The 24,450-nt window shown below is 38.5% G+C and overlaps 1 protein-coding gene and 1 long non-coding RNA gene across 3 annotated transcripts; one reads left to right on the top strand and one right to left on the bottom strand.

Moving 5' to 3' along the window:
- Positions 1-1,174: 1,174 nt before the first annotated feature.
- LOC119873426 lies at positions 1,175-9,386 on the top strand. 2 transcript variants are annotated; one of them, XR_005364029.1, is made up of 3 exons: positions 1,175-1,311; positions 7,359-7,434; positions 8,691-9,386. It is a non-coding gene; the product is annotated as an uncharacterized LOC119873426 (long non-coding RNA). The 2 variants fall into 2 exon arrangements; XR_005364030.1 differs by having other exon boundaries at positions 7,359-7,459.
- KRT26 (keratin 26) lies at positions 3,490-9,057 on the bottom strand. Its single transcript, NM_001346066.1, is given in 8 exon segments — positions 3,490-3,925; positions 4,682-4,749; positions 6,178-6,395; positions 6,769-6,894; positions 7,003-7,164; positions 7,296-7,452; positions 7,839-7,921; positions 8,580-9,057. Coding segments are annotated over 8 exon segments (1,395 nt in total). The 5' UTR covers positions 9,009-9,057; the 3' UTR covers positions 3,490-3,773.
- Positions 9,387-24,450: the final 15,064 nt, after the last annotated feature.

The following is a 24,450-nucleotide window of genomic DNA, read 5'->3' as shown; positions in this document are numbered from 1 at the left end:
AGATTTTTATTTATTTATTCATCAGAGACAGAGAGAGAGAGAGAGAGAGAGAGAGAGGGAGAGGGAGGCAGAGACACAGGCAGAGGGAGAAGCAGGCTCCATGCAGGGAGCCTGATGTGGGACTCGATCCCAGGACTCCAGGATCATGCCCTGGCCTGAAGGCAGGCGCTAAACTGCTGAGCTACCTAGGGATCCCCAGGCTCCCCAATGTTAACATCTTAGATAACTGTAGTACAGTATTAAATTCAGGAAATTGACATTAGTACAATTCATAGTGTTTATTCAGATTTTGCCAGTTATATAAACATTTATTTGTGTGTGTGTGTGCGTGTGTGCAAGTGGATATGTTGTAGCTCTATGCAATTTTACACATGTGTGGCCTCATGCAGCCACTACCATAATCAAGATACTTAACCGTGCCATTTTCATAAGACTCTTATGCTAACCCCTTTACAACCACACCTGCTCCTCCCTCCCAATCTCTAACCTCTGGCAACTATGAATCTGTTCTCCATCTCTGTAATTATTTTATTTCACAAATATTACATAAATGCAATAATGCAATATGCATTCTAATGAATTTGTCTATTACTTCTTTCCACTCTATTAGATTTTGCTTCATGTGTTTGGGAGAGTTTTTGTTTTATATATTTAGGATTGCTTTGTCTGATACTAATACAGCCACTCCTGATTTATTAAAAGTAAATTAAATTTTTTAAAAAAATGGAGGTATAATTGACATGTAACATTGTATTAATTTCATGTGTAAAACATAATGATTCCATATATGTATATATTATAAAATGATCACCACAGTAAGTCAAGAATATCCATCACCCCATGTATTTACAAAGTAAAAATAATTTTTTTTGGATTAATGTTTGCATGATATATCTTTTACCATTCTTTTACTTTCAATCTACCTGTATTTGGTATGTTTGAAGTGAATCTTGTAGATAGCATTTATGTGGGTTGTGCTCTAGAGAAACACATGCACATGTAGTAGGTGCCATGTACAGAATGTTTATGGTAGTATTATTCATACTAGTCCCAAACTGGAAGCAATTCAACAGTAGAATGGATAAATTGTGCCAAATATTTAAAAAGTTTTGCCAAGCTGGGAGTTAGATAATGGTATCTCATGTGGTTTCAGTTTCTATTTCTCTGATTGCTAGTGAGGTTGAACACTCATACATTTATTGGCATTTAGGATTTCTATCAGCACATTGAAGATATCCTTCTACTGTCCTTTGGATTCCCATTGTTGCTGCTGAGAAGTTGGCGTTCATTCTTGCTGCCACTCACTTGAAGGTAAACATTTCTCCCCATTTGCCTGATTTTAAAGATATTCTATTATCTTCATTGTTTTGTGGTTTCACTATGATTTATCCATATGTGAATTTCTTTTTATCTTGTCTTCAGCTTTACTGTGATCTGATTCCTGTACAGTTCATTTTATTTCAATGCATAGGACTTTTTAATCTGTGAACTGGTGTCTTTCATCAGTTCTGGAAAAATTTTAGCTCTTTATCTCTTCTGATATTGCTTTACTCCAATTGTCTCTGTTTTATCCTTCTGGAAGCCATTCTGGAAGCTATCTTTCTGGAAGCTTTCTGACTTTAAACCAATTGCTAGGGGTAGATCCAGGGCCTGTTCTGAGGGCCTGAAGCTTACTCAATTTTTGTTCCTCAGATGGTAGTGCTAGCAGGAATTGATAGGCAAACCTATATTTGAATGAAATGTGTTACTTTTGTTAAGGAAAATTTGTTGTTCCCTCCAAGATAAAGGGATTCAGCAGAATCATCCTGACAGCATATGATTAGTTTTCCTTCTAAAAAAAGTTTCTATGGAATGAATATTCATTAATATATTCAGTTTCTATGTCTGCTGATGGCAGGTCAATAACTTGACCAGCCTTAGAGAGATGGAGTCTGAGCTATAGCCTCCATATTTGTCACAATGGCCACTTTGACAATGGGCTCAGTGTGCAAGCATTGAAGTGGGGAAGAGGGAGGTTGGCTGACCTCCACAAGATGAATCAGCTTGTCCACATAGTTGTGGAGCTCTTTCTCTGTAGTGTTCTGTAGAGTGCATTAAAATGAGTTATAAAGAGCCATATGCCTTGTGCTCACTCCCAGGGGAATGCAATTCTCATAAGTATGGAGTTGTCATATGTGAAGACTTTTATAGGAATTGTGCAAAAATAAAATTTATAAAAATTCTTGTATATAAGGAGCACAGAGCAATACTAAAAACAATAAATATGTTACATTACCCATTACATTCCTGACAGAAGGAGATTTTTGTCTTTAGTAGGCATCAGTGAAAATTAATTCTCCACAATTTTACACATTTGATGACTAAAAAGATTTTTCCATAGATGAGCTTCTGTTCCACACACTTCATACCTTATATCTCTTCTGTTATCTACATATTTCTGGGCCTGGGTGTTATAGGATTTGTTCATGTCACAACTTGCAACCTTGTTCCTTTATAATATGATACTGCATGGGCACAGTGGGCAGTAGGAATATTCCTGGAAGCCTCCCATGGAAATGATGAGAACGTCATTAATATATTCCATCACACTCATTTTAACTTCCTCTTGACTTAGGGTGACTTTATGTGTAAATGCCAAAATAGGTCAGTTCACATCTGCTAAAACATCTGGTTAGTAGCATCCTTAACTCTCTCTCAAATGTTACATTTGCATAATACATTGTATGGTCACCCCATCTTAGACATGATAGATCACCCCAGACATGAGGGAAAGAGTGATGGAGGAGAAATTGGAGTGGAAAGAGATAGGAGACTTAATTGATGGTGCTAAAGTTATCTTAGTTTTGCAACAGTTTTAAAAAAATGACTCTATAAACATAATGCTAGGGCCTTTCCTGCACTGATGAGGGATCTGAAGCTTATGCATTTCTGTCATGGTAAATTCACCTGTCAGTCACCCTGCTCTCAGCTTTATCTCTCAGACTGGTTCACCATCATACTTGGTTCTTCTAAGTCCTGAATCTCTCCTGGATTCTAGAGAGTCAGTCAGTTCCTTGAACATTGTATTTTTGTTGTTGTTTTTGAGAATTCTTCCACTATTCTGAACCAGTAAGCTTTCTCCCCTGGGGTTGGAGCAGAAAGATGAATGTACTGCAAAATGGAAAAATAGCTATCAAAATTCAAATTCAACAAACTCATGTTAACTGAACACCCATGCAGACTGGCCATTATAAAGGTGAACAAATCCTAGTGATCAACGGGGATACTCTTCTTTTCCATCCACAAAAGCCCAAGGAGATCTAGTTATTTATATGATTGATCAGGGGCCGATTTGGGACCAGAGATTAGGTCTGGTGCTCTATCCAATTTATCTAATCATGAATTGAAGTAAATGTGACTGTGTGAGGCACTTTATTTTACCAACCTACTCTTAGTACTGTCACGTTGGGATCAACTGTAGAAATTCAAAAGCACCAGATTCATCAGAAATAATTTGCAACAGAAAAATTTTTAATGAGTGCCCAAAAAGTACCCTGAAATAGAAACAAAATAATGAGAACAAGATTTTTCTTACTCCTGAGAAGGATTACATGGAAAGAACATGAGAAAAAGAAGAGAAAGGAAAACAAATTCTAGCCCTTGCATTTTTAAGAACAGAAATGAATTATTTCCTTGGGTTATTTGGCCAGTGGGATTTTGCAAAGGCAGGCTCTGGTTTTTTTTTTTTTTTTTTGTTTGTTTGTTTTGTTTTTTTAAAATAACTTGTTTTCTCACTATGGTGCTTTAGAAGACACTCGTTGCTCCATTGTAATGTTGCTTATTTTAGAGGATTTTTCTTCAACTGAATGGACCCTCAATGAAAGGACATTACCAAGTTGATCTAGTTCCTCAACCACTGTTTTGACAACAATTTCTTCTTTTGAGTCTAAAATAAAATAAATGCAAATTTAGTACTCATTCTTAATAGGCTGAAAGGTACTTAGTCACAATGGTATGCTTCTAAAAAATAGTGTTTGCAAGACTGTGTTTGAAGACTGCTCAGCAAGGCCCAGAACTATCTTATATTTACCACTGTCTTTTAGAACAATGAGTGTTTGAAAGTTTAAGTAAAATGTAGATTAAAGCAACCTAATTATCAGGTCAGTACTGGCCTGAGGCAAGTAATGTCTTCTTTTAAATGCCAACTTGGCCTACTTTTGTGGTTTAAAATACAGTAGCTCTTTCACCAAAGAATTGAAACTGGGAAAATAATAGGTTCTAGGTAAGAAAAATGTTTGGGGATTGAGTCTCCATTTCAGAAATTTCACAATGCCTGTTCTACAGGAATATAAAAATGCAACCATTAAGAAGCTGTCATAATGGGGCACCTGGGTGGCTCAGTGGTTGAGCGTCTGCCTTTGGCTCAAGGTGTGATCCTGGGGTCTTGGGATCGAGTCCCATATCGGGATCCTCTTGGGGAGTTGGCTTCTGCCTCTGTCTGTGTCTCTGCCTTTCTCTGTGTGTCTCTCATGAATAAATAAATAAATCTTTTAAAAAAACCCAGCTGCTATAATGACCCCTGATTTCTTCATTCACTGCAATTAACCTTAGAACAATTTGATTTAGTTTACAAATAAGCGACTTATTTAATAAAATTGCTAGAGTTGAAAAGATTTATACCAAGTAAAAAAACCTTCTGTACCTTTGACTTGATTTTCAGAATGTATGGGCCCACGTCCTTTTGATTTGTAGCATGTGGACTTGCTTTTTCTGTGAAGAGAAGAGTAATTGTTGCATTTTTTTCTTTCATGAGGAAGCTCATAAATAACTGAATCGGGAATAAAAGTTTTGGAGTTCTGGTTTCCACAGGATTCAATTCCTCTTATGTTTAAAAGACATATAAGTAAGCTTTTCATGACCCCAGTATAGTGAAGGGAGAGAGTAAATGAGTGTTTATGGTCAGAAATCCCCTTGTGACCAGCTATCTCTTTTGTCTCACTATCTGGGGACTCCAGTTTCTGACTCTGACTTTTCAGTGAGTCTTCTGGCCAGTGAAGATGTTCAGGATGCCACAATGCAGAAGGCGGTGGGCTAGTGCTGTAGAAAATATAGAGTGATGATGCAATCAGTTTACACCACTGAAAATGAAGTATAGTGTAAAAATTTAGCCAGAACATGGCATGAAATGTATAGTGGAAGAAGTGAATAAGGAATGCTGTAATGAGCACTTTGTTCCAAGGAGCATCATTGTTGAGTTCCTATGCAAATAGATTGTAGAGGGCTGACACTAGCCTTGGAAGATGCAGGAGATGGTATGGACTCCTGCTATGGACCATGGGCAAGCATTTAGTGGTAACAGACACTGATGATTACCCAGTACCTTCTGGGTGCAAGCCACTCTCATGACCACTTTACCTACACAGTGAAGCATTATGGTCATGAACACAAAGTGTTGTTTTGGTGTCATCACAATCATACCAATAAGGAAACTGGGATTTAAAGAGGTTAAGCCGGGATCCCTGGGTGGCGCTGCGGTTTAGCGCCTGCCTTTGGCCCAGGGCGCGATCCTGGAGACCCAGGATCGAATCCCACGTCGGGCTCCCGGTGCATGGAGCCTGCTTCTCCCTCTGCCTGTGTCTCTGCCTCTCTCTCTCTCTCTCTCTCTCTCTGTGACTATCATAAATAAATAAAAAAATTAAAAAAAAAATAAAGAGGTTAAGCCATGTGTTCACATTCACCCACGGTTACATTTCCAGGGCTGTTGCTCTTGGCTACCAAGCTATGGTGACTTCGCCAATGAAATAGTCATTGTTCATCTTTCAAATGAAAATGTAATAGCTCACCTCATACAGGGTGCACATGTGGTCACTAGTGAAGCACCAATAATATAGAGTGTGTTGTTAAAGGAAATGTGCTCCAACATTAAATCACAGAATCACTCCCCCTGGAGTACAGGGATTACTTAACATTGGGTATTTAAGCATCCTATGTGTTATTGTAGACACACACACCTCACATACTTGGACATTTGATATGGCTGCCTGTTTTCATTTAACTTGGGTGCAATAATAAATTCCTGAGACCACAGATGAATATGATCCTTACAGTAGGAAGTTCTAGGATATGATACTGGTGTACGTGGATTCCAATAAAATCTAGTTGATGTGAGATGATTTTTTTTCACAAGTTAGTATTTACCTTTCTTCTCCATCTATTAATTTGCAATACGTTTCTATTTCTTTCTCTAAAAATATTTTGATGTCAAGGAGCTGTTCATACTCCAGCTTCTGGCCTTCTGTCTCTGTGCGAATTTGTTGCAGTTCTTCCTCCATAGCTCCAATCTGGTCCTGAATTTGCTGGAGCTGGATGCAGTAATTGCCTTCCGTTTCGGCCAGGGAGCATTCATAGGAATGTTTCTGAAGGAAGAACAAAGCAAGGCTTGTGTGGGTAACAGATAAATGGCATGTTCATATTTGAAACATTCTCAAGATGGAAAAAAGCATTTGAACAAAGTCTAAATCTTTTCAATGGAAAAATTAGCGTAAACCAGAATTCTTTATACAAACAAACAAACAAACAAACAAACATTTTTCTCCCCATTGAGAAAAGTTTGATTTTTAAGTTTTGGGATTGTTAAGTCAGAAGTCATGTTTAGGGACAATGTTCTTATGATCTACCACATTTTATACACATTAAATTATATGCGATTAGTTATATATACTTTGTTAGAAGTACATTTATCTCTTCACATGCACACACACATTCAAATCAGTGGGGACTCCTACGAACCGTAGCCATGACTGACTGAAGTTCTATTTCCAAGGTTTGCAGATTGCGTTTCAGCTCCGTCAGCTCATTCCTAGCTGTGGTGGCCGCTCCTGCATCATCAGAAATCTGCTGTTGCAGTGAAGCACTCTGTAGCATAATCATCAGAAGGGTTAGTGACCAGCTCAGTGGTCTACCAACCATAGACATAGACATACCATAGACATACCTTTGTCTATGTCATTGCCATAGACATACCTTCTCGTTGAACCAGGTCTCCACGTCCCTGCGGTTCTGCTCGGCCAAGTCCTCATACTCGGCCCTCATGTTGTTCAGCAGGACTGTGAGGTCCACACCTGGGGCTGCGTTCACCTCCACATTCACATCCCCGCCCGCTGCACACTGCAGGACTTTCATTTCCTGGAAAAGGGATCAGTATTAACACCCAAGGTAAAATTTTGACCGATATTCCCCCTCTGCTCTGAAGTGAACAGTGGACCTGAGAGGAATGAAATCAGATACTATCTGAAGCCACCTGTGGGGTCCCTCACCGACTCGTGATTTTTTTTGAGGTATGCCAATTCCTCACTGAGTGTTTCAAACTGTATCTCCAGGTCAGTTGTACAAAGGGTCAACTCATCCAGAACCCTGTGAAGACCATTGATGTCGGCCTCGACGCTCTGGTGTAGAGTAAGTTCGTTTTCATACCTGAAAGGTTAGTAAAGTGTTTGAGAATTGTAATCCCAGGCAGGTGCAAAGCCTAACTTTCTCCAACATCTCATATACCAAAAGACAGGATGTTCTGTCCATGCTTCTGAAACTTACCACATCGGCAAAGAGATGATACACTTTGGAATACCTACTGATTTAGGGTGATTGTTTTGGAGGAGTTGTGCCTTCAGTTTTTATCATCCACTGTGCTTTGTAGTTAAATCAAAATGTTTAAAATTTATGATAGCTCTTTTTGTAAGGGCACATTTAATTTCTTCAGTGATTTAGTCTCATATCTCGGTTTTTAAAGCAAAAGGTCTGTTTTTTTACTCCAACTGTAGTATTTTACCTTTATTATAATTAATTACATTATTTTCACCTACTTCAGCCTGAAGTCATCAGCGGTCAGTCTGGCATTGTCATTTTGTAGTATAATGCTGGAGTTACTGGTGGTCACAGAAATAATCTAAATAGGATAGATTGTACAAAAATAGGTGCTGATAGTTAAGGGCGAGTCCAGATTTCAATGTGATTCTTTCTTCACAACCCATCAAGTATCTGCTTTAGTGTCATTTTTTTCTATGTGAAAGGAATCTGGCTTTTTCTTCAGATAACGAATAGCCAGAGCTTAAGAGGCAAAGTATAAGTTTTTACAATTACAGATACTTTTATACTCTTGATTTAAAAATATGAGCTAAATATAAGATCAACAAGGTGGTTATATGTTTTGAAACTATTTGTCTTTAATTATATAATTTTTTTTCCCCCAAGACACTGCTTTAAGCACTGGGAATGGAGAGTGAGCAAATTCTACATGATGTCAAAAAATTTTTAAAAATATTTTATTTATTCATTCCTGAGACACACACACACACACACACACACACACACACATACACACAGAGGCAGAGGGAGAAGCAGGCTCCATGCAGGGAGCCTGATGTGGGACTCCATCCCAGGTCTCCAGGATCAGGCCCTGGGCTGAAGGTGGCGCTAAACCGCTGAGCCACCTGGGCTGCCCCATCATGTCAAAATTTTAAGCACTTTATAATTTATATTTTGTCTCTTTTAGGTTATGTACACCCAATGTCTATAGTAAAATTATGGAAGTCCATATTTCTTACCTGCTTTTTAAGATCCTCAATGATAGAGAAATATCTAGTATAGTCATGATCTAGTCCCCGGCAAGAACCAGGCCCATATTTCTCATACCAGGCCTTGATTTTCTGCTCTAGGTCTGCATTGGCCTCCTCCAGAGCTCGTACATGGTCCAGGTAGCACGCCAGGCGGTCATTGAGGTTCTGCATGGTCACCTTTTCATTCCCAGAAAGGAGGCCATGCTCATTTCCCAGAAAACCAGCACAGACACCCCCACCACCATGATAGAAACCTCCTCCAGAAGAAATGCTCCCAAGAGCACAAGAAATGTTACTTCCTGCTCCAGATCCACGGCACACATTCCCAGCTCCAAAGCCTGGACCGCCACCAGACAGCCACCCCGGGCTAGCTCGTGAGCAGACTCTCCTAGCTCCACTAGAAAGTTGAAAAGACATGGTGACAGTACAGTGGAGTGACCCTTTCTCAGCAAGGAGCAAAGCAAAAGCACACCATCCATAGAAGTGAAGAAGTGATCTCCATTGGCCTTTTATAGGTCTCAGTAGGTTCTTTCAGTCTTGACTTTCAATCTGTAATAAAAATTACTTGCTCCCTAATTGTTGTTTTTCATAATTGGATGATTTTTAATTGTGTCCAGTCTGTAGGTGGAAAGGTGCCCCAAGGGTATGTTGATCTATGAAAAGGTGCCTGGCCGAGTAATACTAAATCATAGTTTCAAAGGTCAATATTAAATGTGAGTAAACATACATCTTTTTGACCTCTGGAAGAGAGTCTAGTTTTTTTTTCCTCTAGATAATAAAGAATAATTCACATGAGAAATCTCCACTGGTTTTTTCCTGCAAATGTTGATGGAGTATGTCTATTGTTCATGCTTTATTGGGCATTTCCTTTCTTATTAATATTAGATGCTCTCAATATACAGTGATCTGTTGGTAGTGGGAATTTTTTAATTGATTTTTTAAAGCTGAAACAGAAGTAAGAGAAGTCCTGCAACACTTTGCTTATGAATTTAACTGAAATTAATGAATATGTGGCAGTGTCAGAAAACTATTTGTATTGAGATTTCTTGGCTTAGTCTAGGAGAGTATCCATTCAACAAACTTCTAAGTTTCCAAATAATTCATTTCTCTACCTCAAAAATACTGCGTACTGCCTTTTAGCTTAAATTTATGTATTTTAAGTATTCAGAATTATTTTGGAATTTCCTATTGATAATTAAGGAGTAAGATATATGAAGGAGAGATGTGTTTTCATCCCTCCTTAGGAAACCAATAATTATGGTACTCGAGATGAAAGATTAGTTGTTTGTTATAGGTAAGCAGCCTCTTCGTTCTCTTTTCTTAATGCCCATGGGAAGTCGTTCCATTTGGTTGTGCTTCATTTCCCTCTTGGGCAAAAGAAAATAATAACACTGCATGTTGGGTAGTTTAAATAATTAGTGACTGTAAAACAGTCTGAAGGGCACAAACATTTTGTAAATGTTAATTATTTAAATTATTATAATAAAGTGAACATGTCAGACAGGGTCAAGTCTCTATGATTTATAATGGTACAAATTGATTAGTTACTGATTATGGGTTTAGATTGTTTTGAAACTATTTTTTTTTTCTGAATGAGATTTTTCAATGCTCTGAGTATCAAATAATTTGGAAACACCCAACATTATTGCTCCTGAAAGATAGATAATAATTGGTGGGCCAGAATGCCTGGATTTTTTTGACCAAATATATATAAAACTGTAATTCAGACCATCTCAACAGTTTCAGAATAATGTGTGATAAGAGATGCAGTTTATATTTAAAGAATTGTTTTTTTTTAAGATTTTTATTTATTTATTCATGGGAGACAGAGAGAGAGAGAGAGAGAGAGGGAGGGAAGGAGGGAGAGAGGGAGAGAGGGAGAGACACAGGCAGAGGGAGAAGCAGGCTCCATGCAGGGAGCCCAATGTGGGACTTGATCTCAGGACTCCAGGATCACGCCCCGGGCTGAAGGCAGCGCTGAACTGCTGAGCCACCAAGGCTGCCCTAGAGAGTTGTTATTGATTTTGTTGTGACTTGGTCACAATTTTAATCTTTTGCCCAAATTTCCCATGAATAAAACAAGAAAAATAGAATATGGGGTCAGGGTAATAGTTTTTAAGTCCTGAGACTTGTACAAGAAGTATTATGAAGCTGCAAAGTATTATTAATGTAATCTACTTATCTCTAGGTATTTTATAAATACTAATTAACTTGTAATCTTTTGTGGAACAAGTTAAGCATATATTATCAGAACCATTTCGGGGATGAGTTGGCTGTGAAGCTAAGTGGCAACACAGATCACAAAGCATTTTTATATCCAAGCAGGATTGGAATGTATGATGCTTAACTCCTGAAAACACTGTCATCTGTTTACTCATCAGGGCAAATCTTTTGACTTTTCTTAATCATGGATTTCCTCTACACTAATACCTGCTACAGAAATTTAGATAGATTTTAGTCCTTTCCAGAAGTGGGGGATAGACTTAATGAATTCTATCCATTCATCTCTTCCTTGAGGGTGGTTATTTTTATTCATGGTAAGAAATATTCAACCATATATCATTATCCTTTCTTGAAACTCTATTAGGTACTAGAATGTTCATATAATACACATGTTCTAGGTACTCCAAAATAATTGAATTGAACTGTAAATTATGCAGTGTAAATGTCTGCTCACCTCAGGATAATGAAATTCATCACATTATCTTATTCTAACAATCATATGATAAATTTAGTGTTTAATTTCAAACTTGTTTCAATATCTTTAAAGTTTTTTTAAATTTAAATTCAATTTAGTTAACATCGAGTGTATTATTAGTTTCAGGAGTAGAATTTAGTGATTCATCAGTTGCCTATAACACCCAGTGCTCATTATATCACATGCCATCCTTAATGCCCATCACCCAGGTACCCCATCCCTCCACTCACTTCCCCCCAGCAGCTTTTAGTTTGTTTCTTATAGTTAAGAGTCTCTTATGGTTTGTCTCTCTCTCTGTTTTCATCTTATTTTATTTTCTCTTCCCTTCCCCTATATTCATCTGTTTTGTTTCTTAAATTCCACATATGAGTGAAATTTTATGGTATTTGTCTTTCTCTGACTGACTTTTTTGCTTAGCATAATATCCTCTAGTTCCATCCATGTCTTGCAAATGGCAAGATTTCATTCTTTTTGATGGCTGAGTAATATATGTGGTATACATATATCACATCTTCTTTATCCATTCATCTATTGATGGACATCTGGGCCCTTCCATATTTTGGCTATTGTGGACATTGCTGCCATAAACATTGCACTATGTTTGCATCTTTTGGATGAATACCTAGTAGTGCAATTGCTGAGTCATAGCATAGTTCTATTTTAACTTTTTGAAGGACTTCCATACTGTTTTCCAGAGTGGCTGCATCAGTCTGCATTCTCACCAACAGTGTAAAAGGGTTTCCTTTTCTCTGCATCCCTGCTAACATCTGTTGTTTTCTGAGTTGTGAATTTTAGCTATTCTGACTGGTGGGAGATGTTATTTCACTGTAGTTTTGATTTGTATTTCCCTGATGCTGAATGATGTTGAACATTTTTTTCATGTGCCTGTTAGCCATTTGTATATATTCTTTGGAGAAATGTCTGTTTCATGTCTTTTGCCCATTTCTTGACTGGATTTTTTTGTTTTTAGGGGTATTGAGTTTGATAAGTTCTTTACATATTTGGATATTAGCCCTTTATCCAATACACCATTTGCAAATACCATCTCCCATTCCATTAGTTGCCTTTTAATTTTGTTGATTGTTTCCCTTTCTGTGCAAAGGCTTTTTTATCTTGATGAAGTCCCAATAGTTCATTTTTGCCTTTGTTTCCCTGCCCTTTGGAGATGTGTTTAGCAAGAAGTTGCTGTGGGCAAGGTCAAAGAGGTTGTTGCCTGTGTTCTCTAGGATTTTGATGGATTTCTGTCTCACATTTAGGTTTTTCAATATTTTTTGCTGGTTTTTAAAATTTACACTCTACATTTCTGTTATCCAAGTTGAAATGGTATTTTTCTCAGACTGAATGAGGTTTGTTTTATCACTAGCTATCTAGTTTTTCTGGGAATCAGATTCTGGTGTGCTAATTCTTCCCACAAAATGGCTTCCCTGGTTTTGGTACTTCCACTTTGCCCTGAAGTGAATGGTGGACCTGAGAAATGAAATCAGATACTACCCAAAGTCACTTTGCAGGGTCCCTTGCTCTTTATAAGGGACTCTGATGGCAGCTTAATCTTGACTGATTGGAGTTCAGAATGTGCTTAGTTTTTTCCTCCCTTCTCTCACTAGAAGGAAACTGGAATCATGAGGTTCTCAATAGCATGGTGTTATGTTGGAGTTAAGCACAGACTCTGAGCCAGAACACCTGGATTAGCATTCCAGCAACTCCAGTTATTAGTTGTGTGATGCTGGGAAAGTTACTTAGCCACAGTCTACCTTAGTTTCCTTATGTATAAAAGAGGATGACAATAGTACCTATCTCATAGAGTTCTGAGAATTAAATGATGCTTAGAATAGAGTTCAAAGTGCTGGGTATCACTATTATTGATTCTTTCCTGGAAATCATTTAAAAAATCCTGCACATATTTTGGTTTTGTTGCCTTTATTTTGGTGTCCCATCCAAGAAATCATTGCCAAGACCAATGTCAAGGAGCTTTCTCCCATCAATATTGCCATACCACCCTGAACACACTTGATATTATCTTTTATGTTTTCGTTGAGGAGTTTTACTGTTTTCGGTCTTATGTTTAGGTGTTTAATCCATTCTGGGTTGATTTTTGTGTATAGTGTGTGATAGAGGCCCAATTTCACATGGGGCCCTTTTTACATGTGACTATTCAGTTTTCCCAATACCACTTCTTAAAGAGACTATCTTTTTCCCATTACATATCCTTGGCCCCTTTGTTGAATTTAGGGCAATGTATATATGTGGATTTATTTCTGGGCTCTCTATTCTTTCTATTGTGGTAAAATACACAGAACATAAAATTATTTCCTTATCTATTTTTAAAAAGATTTTATTTATTTATTCATGAGAGACACACAGAGAGAGGCAGAGACACAGGCAGAGGGAGAAGCAGGTTCCCCTCAGGGAGCCCGATTTGGGACTCAATCCACAGACCCAGGATCATGCCCTGAGCTGAAGGCAGAGGCTCAACCACTGAGCCACCCAGGTGTCCCTCCTTATCTATTTTTAAGTGTATGATTCAGTGACATTGAATCCATTCATAATGTTGTGCAACCAATATACATCTCCATACTGTTTTCATCTTGCAAAACTTAAGCATACCCATTAAACAATAACTCCCCATTCTCTTCTTCCCAGCCCCTGGAAATCACCATTCTATATTTTTTCTCTCTATGAATTTGACAACTCTAGGTACCTTATATAAGTGGAATCATATGGTATTTATCTTTTTGTGACTGGCTTATTTTACTTAACATACTCCTTGTAGTAGCATGTATCGGGATTTCCTTCCTTTTAAAGGCTGAATAATATTCCACTGTAAGCATGCACCACATTTTGCTTATTCATTCATTATTAGTGATCATTTGGGTTGCTTATATTTAGTTGTTGCTTGTATTTTAGTTGCTGCTCTGATCATGGGTGAAAAATATCTTTTTAAGATCATGCTTTCAAATTTTTTTGATTATATCAGGAGGTGGAATTGCTGGAACGTATGGTATTTCTAATTCTAATTTTTTGAGAAACTGTCATACTGTTTTTGTTAGGGGCTGCACCAGTTTGTATTCCCACTAACAGTGCAGAAGTGTTCTAATTTCTCCATATCTTTACGTCTTCCATGATGTTTTATTTACTCTAGCTTTGTAATGTATTTTGAAATCAGGAAGTGTGATTTGTCTTTTCTCAAAATTGCTTTAGCTATTAAGGGTTTTTTTTTTTTTGGTATCAATATGAATTTTAGGATTTTTTTCTATTTATTATTTTAAAATGCCAATGGGATTTTGACAGGGATTGCATTAAATCTGCAGATTGCTTTGGTAATATGACTATTTAGACATTATTAATTCTTCTAGATAGTGAAGATGAGATGTCATTTGATTTATTTGTGTCTGATTTAATATTTTTCAATACTGTTTTGTAGTTTTCAGGGTACAAGTCTCTTATCTCCTTAGTTAATTTATTCCTAAGTATTTTATTCTTTTTGATGCTATTATAAATTGGATTGTTTTCTTAATTTTCTTTTTGGATAATTTATTATAAGTGTATAAAAATGTAACTGGTTTTTTAATGTTGATTTTGTATCCTGCAACTTTGCTGAATTTATTTATTACGTCTAGCAGTTTTTTGATAAAGTCTTTAGGGTTTTCTATATATAAGAGGCTATTTTCTGCAAACAGAGATAATTTTACTTCTTTTTCTTGTCTAATTGCTCTGGCTAGGAATTCCAGTATTGAATAAAAGGGGTGAGTGGACATTTTTCTCTTATTCCTAGTATGCAGGAAAGCTTTCAGTTTTTCACCATTGAGTATGATATTAACTGTAGTATTGTTTTATATGGCCTTTTATATTGGGTTACATTCCTTCTATAACTAATTTGTTGAGCGTTTTTATCATGAAAAACTGTCAAGTTTTGTCAAATGCTTTTTCTTTATTTATTGAGATGACTATATGATTTTTACCCTTCCTTCTGCTAATGTGGTATATAATATTTATTGATTTGTGTATGTTGAACCATTCTTGCATCCCAGGGATAATTCACATTTGATCATGATATATGATTCTTTTAGTGTGCTGTTGAATTTGTTTTGCTAGAATTTTATTGAAGATTTTTGCATCTATATTCATCAAGGATATTGGCCTGTAATTTTCTTTTCTTGTAGCATCTTTGGCTTTGGTATAAGAGAGATGCTGCCTTATGCAATGAGTTTGGAAGTTTTTTTCTCCTCTTAGTTTTTGGAAGAGCTTGAGAAGGATTGGCATTAATTCCTCTGTAAATAGTAGAATTCATCAGTGAAAACACCTGGTCCTAGGCTTTTTGTTGAAAGGGTTTTTGATTACTGATTATATCTCTTCGTTTATCATTGGTCTGCTTAGATTTTCTATTTTTCATGATTTACTCTTGGGAGGTTGTGTGTTTCTAGGAATTTATTTCTTTTAGATTATACAATTTCGGAGGGAGGGGCAAGATGGCGGAAGAGTAGGGTCCCCAAATCACCTGTCCCCACCAAATTACCTAGATAACCTTCAAATCATCCTGAAAATCTACGAATTCGGCCTGAGATTTAAAGAGAGAACAGCTGAAACGCTACAGTGAGAAGATTTCGCGCTTCCATCTAGGTAGGGAGATGGGAAAAAAGAAATAAAGAAACAAAAGGCCTCCGAGGGGGAGGGGCCCCACGAGGAGCCGGGCTAAGGCCAGGGCAGTGTCCCCAGGACAGGAGAGCCCCGTCCCGGAGAAGCAGGAGCTGCACCAACCTTCCCGGGCGGAAAGGGGCTCGCAGGGAGTTGGAGCAGGACCCCAGGAGGGCGGGGATGCCCTCGGGCTCCCTGGGACAGTAACAGACACCTGCTCGCCCAGGAGAGTGCGCCGAGCTCCCTAAGGGCTGCAGCGCGCACGGCGGGACCCGGAGCAGCTCGGAGGGGCTCGGGCGGCGGCTCCGCGGAGGGGGCTGCGGGGCGGGAGCGCGAATCCAACAGCGCAGGCCCCGGAGCACTGGGCGCCGGGACACAGCCCAGGATCCGGCCTTCCCCGGGACAGGCAGAGGCCGGGAGGGCCCAGGACAGCGAGGACGCTCCTGCCCCGAGCTGAGCAGATCAGCGGCCCCGCCCCGGAGCCTCCAGGCCCTGCAGACGGAGAGCTCCGGGGTTACTGCGGGGGCTGAATCCAGATTTCCAGAGCTGGCCGCTGCCACTGGGGTTGTTCCTCCTGGGGCCTCACGGGGTAAACAACCCCCACTGAGCCCTGCATCAGGCAGGGGGCAGAGCAGCTCCCCCAACTGCTAACACCTGAAAATCAGCACAACAGGCCACTCCCCCAGAAGACCAGCTAGACGGACAAGTTCCCGGGGAAGTCAAGGGACTTAAAGTATACAGAATCAGAAGATACTCCCCCGTGTTTTTTTTTTTTTTTTTTTAATTTCTGATTGCTTCCCCCACCCTTTTTCCCCCTTTCTTTCTTTTTCTTTCTCTTTTTCTTCTTTTTTCCTTTTTTCTTTTTTCTTTTTCTCTTTTCTTTCCTTCTTTCTCTCCTCTCTTTTTCTCCTTTTCCCAATACAACTTGTTTTTGGCCCACTCTGCACTGAGCAAAATGACTAGAAGGAAAACCTCACCTCAAAAGAAAGAATCAGAAACAGCCCTCTCTCCCACAGAATTACAAAATCTGGATTACAATTCAATGTCAGAAAGCCAATTCAGAAGCACTATTATACAGCTACTGGTGGCTCTAGAAAAAAGCATAAAGGACTCAAGAGACTTCATGACTGCAGAATTTAGATCCAATCAGGCAGAAATTAAAAATCAATTGAATGAGATGCAATCCAAACTAGAAGTCCTAACGACGAGGGTTAACGAGGTGGAAGAACAAGTGAGTGACATAGAAGACAAGTTGATGGCAAAGAGGGAAACTGAGGAAAAAAAAGACAGACAATTAAAAGACCATGAGGACAGATTAAGGGAAATAAACGACAGCCTGAGGAAGAAAAACCTACGTTTAATTGGGGTTCCCGAGGGCGCCAAAGGGACAGAGGGCCAGAATACGTTTTTGAAATCATAGCTGAAAACTTTCCTAATCTGGGAAGGGAAACAGGCATTCAGATCCAGGAAATAGAGATATCCCCCCCTAAAATCACTAAAAACCATCCAACACCTCGACATTTAATAGTGAAGCTTGCAAATTCCAAAGATACAGAGAAGATCCTTAAAGCAGCAAGAGACAAGAAATCCCTGACTTTTATGGGGAGGAATATTAGGGTAACAGCAGACCTCTCCACAGAGACCTGGCAGGCCAGAAAGGGCTGGCAGGATATATTCAGGGTCCTAAATGAGAAGAACATGCAACCAAGAATACTTTATCCAGCGAAGCTCTCATTCAAAATGGAAGGAGAGATAAAGAGCTTCCAAGACAGGCAGGAACTGAAAGACTATGTGACCTCCAAACCAGCTCTGCAAGAAATTTTAAGGGGGACTCTTAAAATTCCCCTTTAAGAAGAAGTTCAGTGGAACAATCCACAAAAACAAGGACTGAATAGATATCATGGTTACACTAAACTCATATCTCTCAATAGTAACTCTGAACGTGAACGGGCTTAATGACCCCATCAAAAGGCGCAGGGTTTCAGACTGGATAAAAAAGCAGGACCCATCTATTTGCTGTCTACAAGAGACTCATTTCAGACAGAAGGACACCTACAACCTGAAAATAAAAGGTTGGAGAACCATTTACCTTTGAATGGTCCTCAAAAGAAAGCAGGGGTAGCCATCCTTATATCAGATAAACTAAAATTTACCCCGAAGACTGTAGTAAGAGATGAAGAGGGACACTATATCATACTTAAAGGATCTATCAAACAAGAGGACTTAACAATCCTCAATATATATGCCCTGAATGTGGGAGCTGCCAAATATTTAAACCAATTAATAACCAAAGTGAAGAAATACTTAGATAATAATACACTTATACTTGGTGACTTCAATCTAGCTCTTTCTACCCTCGATAGGTCTTCTAAGCACAACATCTCCAAAGAAACGAGAGCTTTATTTTTTTTAAATAAAATAATTTTTATTGGTGTTCAATTGAAACGAGAGCTTTAAATGATACACTGGACCAGATGGATTTCACAGATATCTACAGAACTTTACATCCAAACTCAACTGAATACACATTCTTCTCAAGTGCACATGGAACTTTCTCCAGAATAGACCACATACTGGGTCACAAATTGGGTCTGAACTGATACCAAAAGATTGGGATCGTCCCCTGCATATTCTCAGACCATAATGACTTGAAATTAGAACTAAATCACAACAAGAAGTTTGGAAGGACCTCAAACACGTGGAGGTTAAGGACCATCCTGATAAAAGATGAAAGGGTCAACCAGGAAATTAAGGAAGAATTAAAAAGATTCATGGAAACTAATGAGAATGAAGATATGACCGTTCAAAATCTTTGGGATGCAGCAAAAGCAGTCCTAAGGGGGAAATACATCGCAATACAAGCATCCAGCATCCATTCAAAAACTGGAAAGAACTCAAATACAAAAGCTAACCTTACACATAAAGGAGCTAGAGAAAAAACAGCAGATGGACCCTACGCCCAGCAGAAGAAGAGAGTTAATTAAAATTCGAGCAGAATTCAACGAAATTGAGACCAGAAGAACTGTGGAACAGATCAACAGAACCAGGAGTTGGTTCTTTGAAAGAATTAATAAGATAGATAAACCATTAGCCAACCTTATTAAAAAGAAGAGAAGACTCAAATTGATAAAATCATGAATGAGAAAGGAGAGATAACTACCAACACCAAGGAAATACAAACGATTTTAAAAACATATTATGAACAGCTATACGCCAATAAATTAGGCAATCTAGAAGAAATGGACGCATTCCTGGAAAGCCACAAACTACCAAAACTGGAACAGGAAGAAATAGATTACCTGAACAGGACAATAACCAGGGAGGAAATTGAAGCAGTCATCAAAAACCTCCCAAGACACAAGAGTCCAGGGCCAGATGGCTTCCCAGGGGAATTCTATCAAACGTTTAAAGAAGAAACCATACCTATTCTACTAAAGCTGTTTGGAAAGATAGAAAGAGATGGAGTACTTCCAAATTCGTTCTATGAGGCAGCATCACCTTAATTCCAAAACCAGACAAAGACCCCACAAAAAAGAATTACAGACCAATATCCCTGATGAACATGGATGCAAAAATTCTCAACAAGATACTAGCCAATAGATTCCAACAGTACATTAAGAAGATTATTCACCATGACCAAGTGGGATTTATCCCCGGGACACAAGGCTGGTTCAACACTCGTAAAACAATCAATGTGATTCATCATATCAGCAAGAGAAAAACCAAGAACCATGTGATCCTCTCAATAGATGCAGAGAAAGCATTTGACAAAATACAGCATCCATTCCTGATCAAAACTCTTCAGAGTGTAGGGATAGAGGGAACATTCCTCGACATCTTAAAAGCCATCTATGAAAAGCCCACAGCAAATATCATTCTCAATGGGGAAGCACTGGGAGCCTTTCCCCTAAGATCAGGAACACGACAGGGATGTCCACTCTCACCACTGCTATTCAACATAGTACTGGAAGTCCTAGCCTCAGCAATCAGACAACAAAAAGACATTAAAGGCATCCAAATTGGCAAAGAAGAAGTCAAACTCTACCTCTTCGCTGATGACATGATACTCTACATAGAAAACCCAAAAGCCTCCACCCCAAGATTGCTAGAACTCATACAGCAATTTGGCAGCGTGACAGGATACAAAATCAATGCCCAGAAATCATGGCATTTCTCTACACTAACAATGAGACTGAAGAAATAGAAATTAAGGAGTCAATCCCATTTACAATTGCACCCAAAAGCGTAAGATACCTAGGAATAAACCTAACCAAAGAGGTAAAGGATCTATACCCTAAAAACTATAGAACACTTCTGAAAGAAATTGAGGACGACACAAAGAGATGGAAAATATTCCATGCTCATAGATTGGAAGAATTAATATTGTGAAAATGTCAATGTTACCCAGGGCAATTTACACGTTTAATGAAACCCCTATCAAAATACTATGGACTTTCTTCAGAGAGTTAGAACAAATTATTTTAAGATTTGTGTGGAATCAGAAAAGACCCCGAATAGCCAGGGGAATTTTAAAAAAGAAAACCATAGCCAGGGGCATCACAATGCCAGATTTCAGGTTGTACTACAAAGCTGTGGTCATCAAGACAGTGTGGTACTGGCACAAAAACAGACACATAGATCAATGGAACAGAATAGAGAACCCAGAAGTGGACCCTGAACTTTATGGTCAACTAATATTCGATAAAGGAGGAAAGACTATCCATTGGAAGAAAGTCTCCTCAATAAATGGTGCTGGGAAAATTGGACATCCACATGCAGAAGAATGAAACTAGACCACTCTCTTTCACCATACACAAAGATAAACTCAAAATGGATGAAAGATCTAAACGTGAGGCAAGATTCCATCAAAATCCTAGAGAAGAACACAGGCAACACCCTTTTTGAACTCGGCCACAGTAACTTCTTGCAAGATACATCCATGAAGGCAAAAGAAACAAAAGCAAAAATGAACTATTGGGACTTCATCAAGATAAGAAGCTTTTGCACAGCAAAGGATATAGTCAACAAAACTAAAAGACAACCTACAGAATGGGAGAAGATATTTGCAAATGACGTATCAAATAAAGGGCTAGTTTCCAAGATCTATAAAGAACTTCTTAAACTCAACACCAAAGAAACAAACAATCCACTCATGAAATGGGCAAAAGACATAAAGAGAAATCTCACAGCGGAAGACATAGACATGGCCAACAAGCACATGAGAAAATGCTCTGCATCACTTGCCATCAGGGAAATACAAATCAAAATCACAATGAGATACCACCTCACACCAGTGAGAATGGTGAAAATTAACAAGGCAGGAAACAACAAATGTTGGAGAGGATGTGGAGAAAACGGAACCCTCTTACACTGTTGGTGGGAATGTGAACTGGTGCAGCCACTCTGGAAAACTGTGTGTGTTCCTCAAAGAGCTAAAAATAGACCTGCCCTACGACCGAGCAATTGCACTGTTGGGGATTTACCCCAAAGATTCAGATGCAATGAAACGCTGGGACACCTGCACCCCGATGTTTCTAGCAGCAATGTCCACAATAGCAAAACTGTGGAAGGAGCCTTGGTGTCCATCGAAAGATGAATGGATAAAGAAGATGTGGTGTATGTATACAATGGAATATTACTCAGCCATTAGAAACGACAAATACCCACCATTTGCTTCAACGTGGATGGAACTGGAGGGTATTATGCTGAGTGAAATGAGTCAATCGGAGAAGGACAAACATTACATGGACTCATTCATTTGGGGAATATAAATAATAGTGAAAGAGAATATAAGGGAAGGGAGAAGAAATGTGTGGGAAATATCAGAAGGGGAGACAGAACATAAAGACTCCTAACTCTGGGAAACGAACTAGGGGTGGTGGAAGGGGAGGAGGGAGGGGGGTGGGGGTGAATGGGTGACGGGCACTGAGGGGGCACTTGACGGGATGAGCACTGGGTGTTATTCTGTATGTTGGTAAATTGAACACCAATAAAAAATTAATTTATTAAAAAAATAAAAAAAAGAGATAATAGAGTTAATCCATGTAAAGTGCTTGGAAAAGTATCTGCTACTTAATTAAACTCGATAAATGTATTCTACTATATAAAAAAAAAGATTATCCAATTTGTTGGCATTTAGTGTTTCAGTATTCTTTTATAATCCTTTGTATTTCTGGCAGCACTTGTAATGTCTCTTTTTTCACTTACAATTTTTGAGTCCTTTCTCTCTCTGGTTGGCCTAGCTAAAGATTTGTCGATTTTATCTTTTCAAAAAGCCACCTCTCAGTTTTGTTAATCTTATCTATTTCTTTTCTAGTCTCTATTTCATTTGTTTTTGTTCTAATCTTTATTATTTCTTTCCTTCTGTTAGTTTTAGGCTTAATTTCTCCTTTTTCAAGTTCATTGATACGTAAAGTTAGATTGTTTATTTATGAACTTTCTTCTTTATTAATATTGGTGGTTATCATGATAAAATTCCCTCGTAGTAAGCTTTTGATGCATCCCATAAGTTTTGATATGCTAAATTTTCATTTTCATTTGTCTCAAGATTTAAAAATAATTCTTCCTCTTGATTTCATCTTTTATGCATTGGTTATTTAGGAGTATTAGTTAATTTCTACGAATTTTTTAATTTTCCAATTTTTCTCCTGTTTTTTTTTTTAATTGAGTTCGATTTGCCAACATATAGCATAACACCCAGTGCTCATCCTGTCAAGTGCCTCCCTCAGTGCCCATCACCCAGTCACCGCAACCCCCGCCCAACTCCCTGTCCATCACCCCTTGTTCGTTTCCCAGTGTCAGGTGTCTCTCATGTTCTGTCTCCCTTTCTGATATTTCCCACACATTTTCTCTCCCTTCCCCTTTATTCCCTTTCACTATTTTTTATATTTCCCGAATGAATGAGACCATATAATTATTGTCCTTCTCTGATTGACTTACTTCACTCAGCACAATACCCTCCAGTTCCATCCACACTGAAGCAAATAGTAGGTATTTGTCATTTCTAATGGGTGAGTAATATTCCATTGTATACATATATCACATCTTCTTTATCCATTCATCTTTCGATGGACACCGAGGCTCCTTCCATAGTTTGCCTACTGTGGACATTGCTGCTATAAACATTGGGGTGCAGGTGTCCTGTCGTTTCACTGCATCTGTATCTTTGGGGTAGATCCCCAGCAGTGCAATTGCTGGGTCATAGGGTAGTTCTATTTTTAACTCTTTGAGGAACCTCCACACAGATTTCCAGAGTAGCTGCACCAGTTCACATTCCCAAAAACAGTGCAAGAATGTTCCCCTTTCCCCATATCCTCTCCAATATTTGTTGTTTCCTGTCTTGTTAATTTTCACCATTCTCACTGATGTGAGGTGGTATCTCATTGTGGTTTTGATTTGTATTTCCCTGATGGCAAGTGATGCAGAGCATTTTCTCATGTGCTTGTTGGCCATGTGTATGTCTTCTTTGATGAAATTTCTATTCATGTCTTTTGCCCATTTCATGATTGGATTGTTTGTTTCTTTGGTGTTGAGTTTGCTAAGTTCTTTGTAGATCTTGGATACTAGCCCCTTATCTGATATGTCATTTGCAAATATCTTCTCCCATTCTGTAGTTTGTCTTTTAGTTTTGTTGACTGTTTCTTTGCTGTGCAGAATCTTTTTATCTTGATTAAGTCCCAATAGTTCATTTTTGCTTTTGTTTCCCTTGCCTTCATAGATATATCTTGCAAGAAGTTGCTGTGGCCAAGTTCAAAACGGGTGTTGCCCGGGTTCTCCTCTAGGACTTTGATGGATTCTTGTCTCACATTTAGATCTTTCATCCGTTTTGAGTTTATCTTTGTGTATGTGTAAGAGAATGGTCTAGTTTCATTCTTCTGCACGTGGCTGTCCAATTTTCCCCACACCATTTATTGAAGAGACTGTCCTTTTTCCGGGGGATATTCTTTTCTGCTTTGTTGAAGATGAGTTGACCATAGAGTTGAGAGCCCATTTCTGGATTTTCTATTCTGTTCCATTGATCTATGTGTCTGTTTTTGTGCCAGTACCACACTGTCTTGATGACCACAGCTTTGTAGTACAACTTGAAATCCGGCATTGTGATGCCCCCGGCTCTGGTTTTCTTTTTCAATATTCCCCTGGCTTTTTGGGGTCTTTTCTTATTCCACACAAATCTTAAGACGATTTGTTCCAACTCTCTGAAGAAAGTCCATGGTATTTTAATAGGGATTGCATTAAATGTGTAAATTTCACTGGGTAGTATTGACATTTTCACAATATTAATTCTTCCAATCTATGAGCTTGGAATATTTTCCATCTCTTTGTGTCTTCCTCAATTTCTTTCAGAAGTGTTCTATAGTTTTTAGGGTATAGATCCTTTACCTCTTTGGTTAGGTTTATACCTAGATATCTTATGCTTTTGAGTGTGATAGTAAATGGGATTGACTCCTTAATTTCTCAGTCTCATTGTTAGTGTATAGAAATGCCACTGACTTCTCGGCATTGGTTTTGTATCCTGACACACTGCCGATT

This window comes from Canis lupus, chromosome 9 (assembly GCF_011100685.1).
Source record: "Canis lupus familiaris isolate Mischka breed German Shepherd chromosome 9, alternate assembly UU_Cfam_GSD_1.0, whole genome shotgun sequence".
NCBI classification, from domain to species: Eukaryota; Metazoa; Chordata; class Mammalia; order Carnivora; family Canidae; genus Canis; species Canis lupus.
The sequence above is the reverse complement of the archived record's forward strand: the minus strand, read 5'-3'. Positions and strand labels throughout refer to the sequence as shown.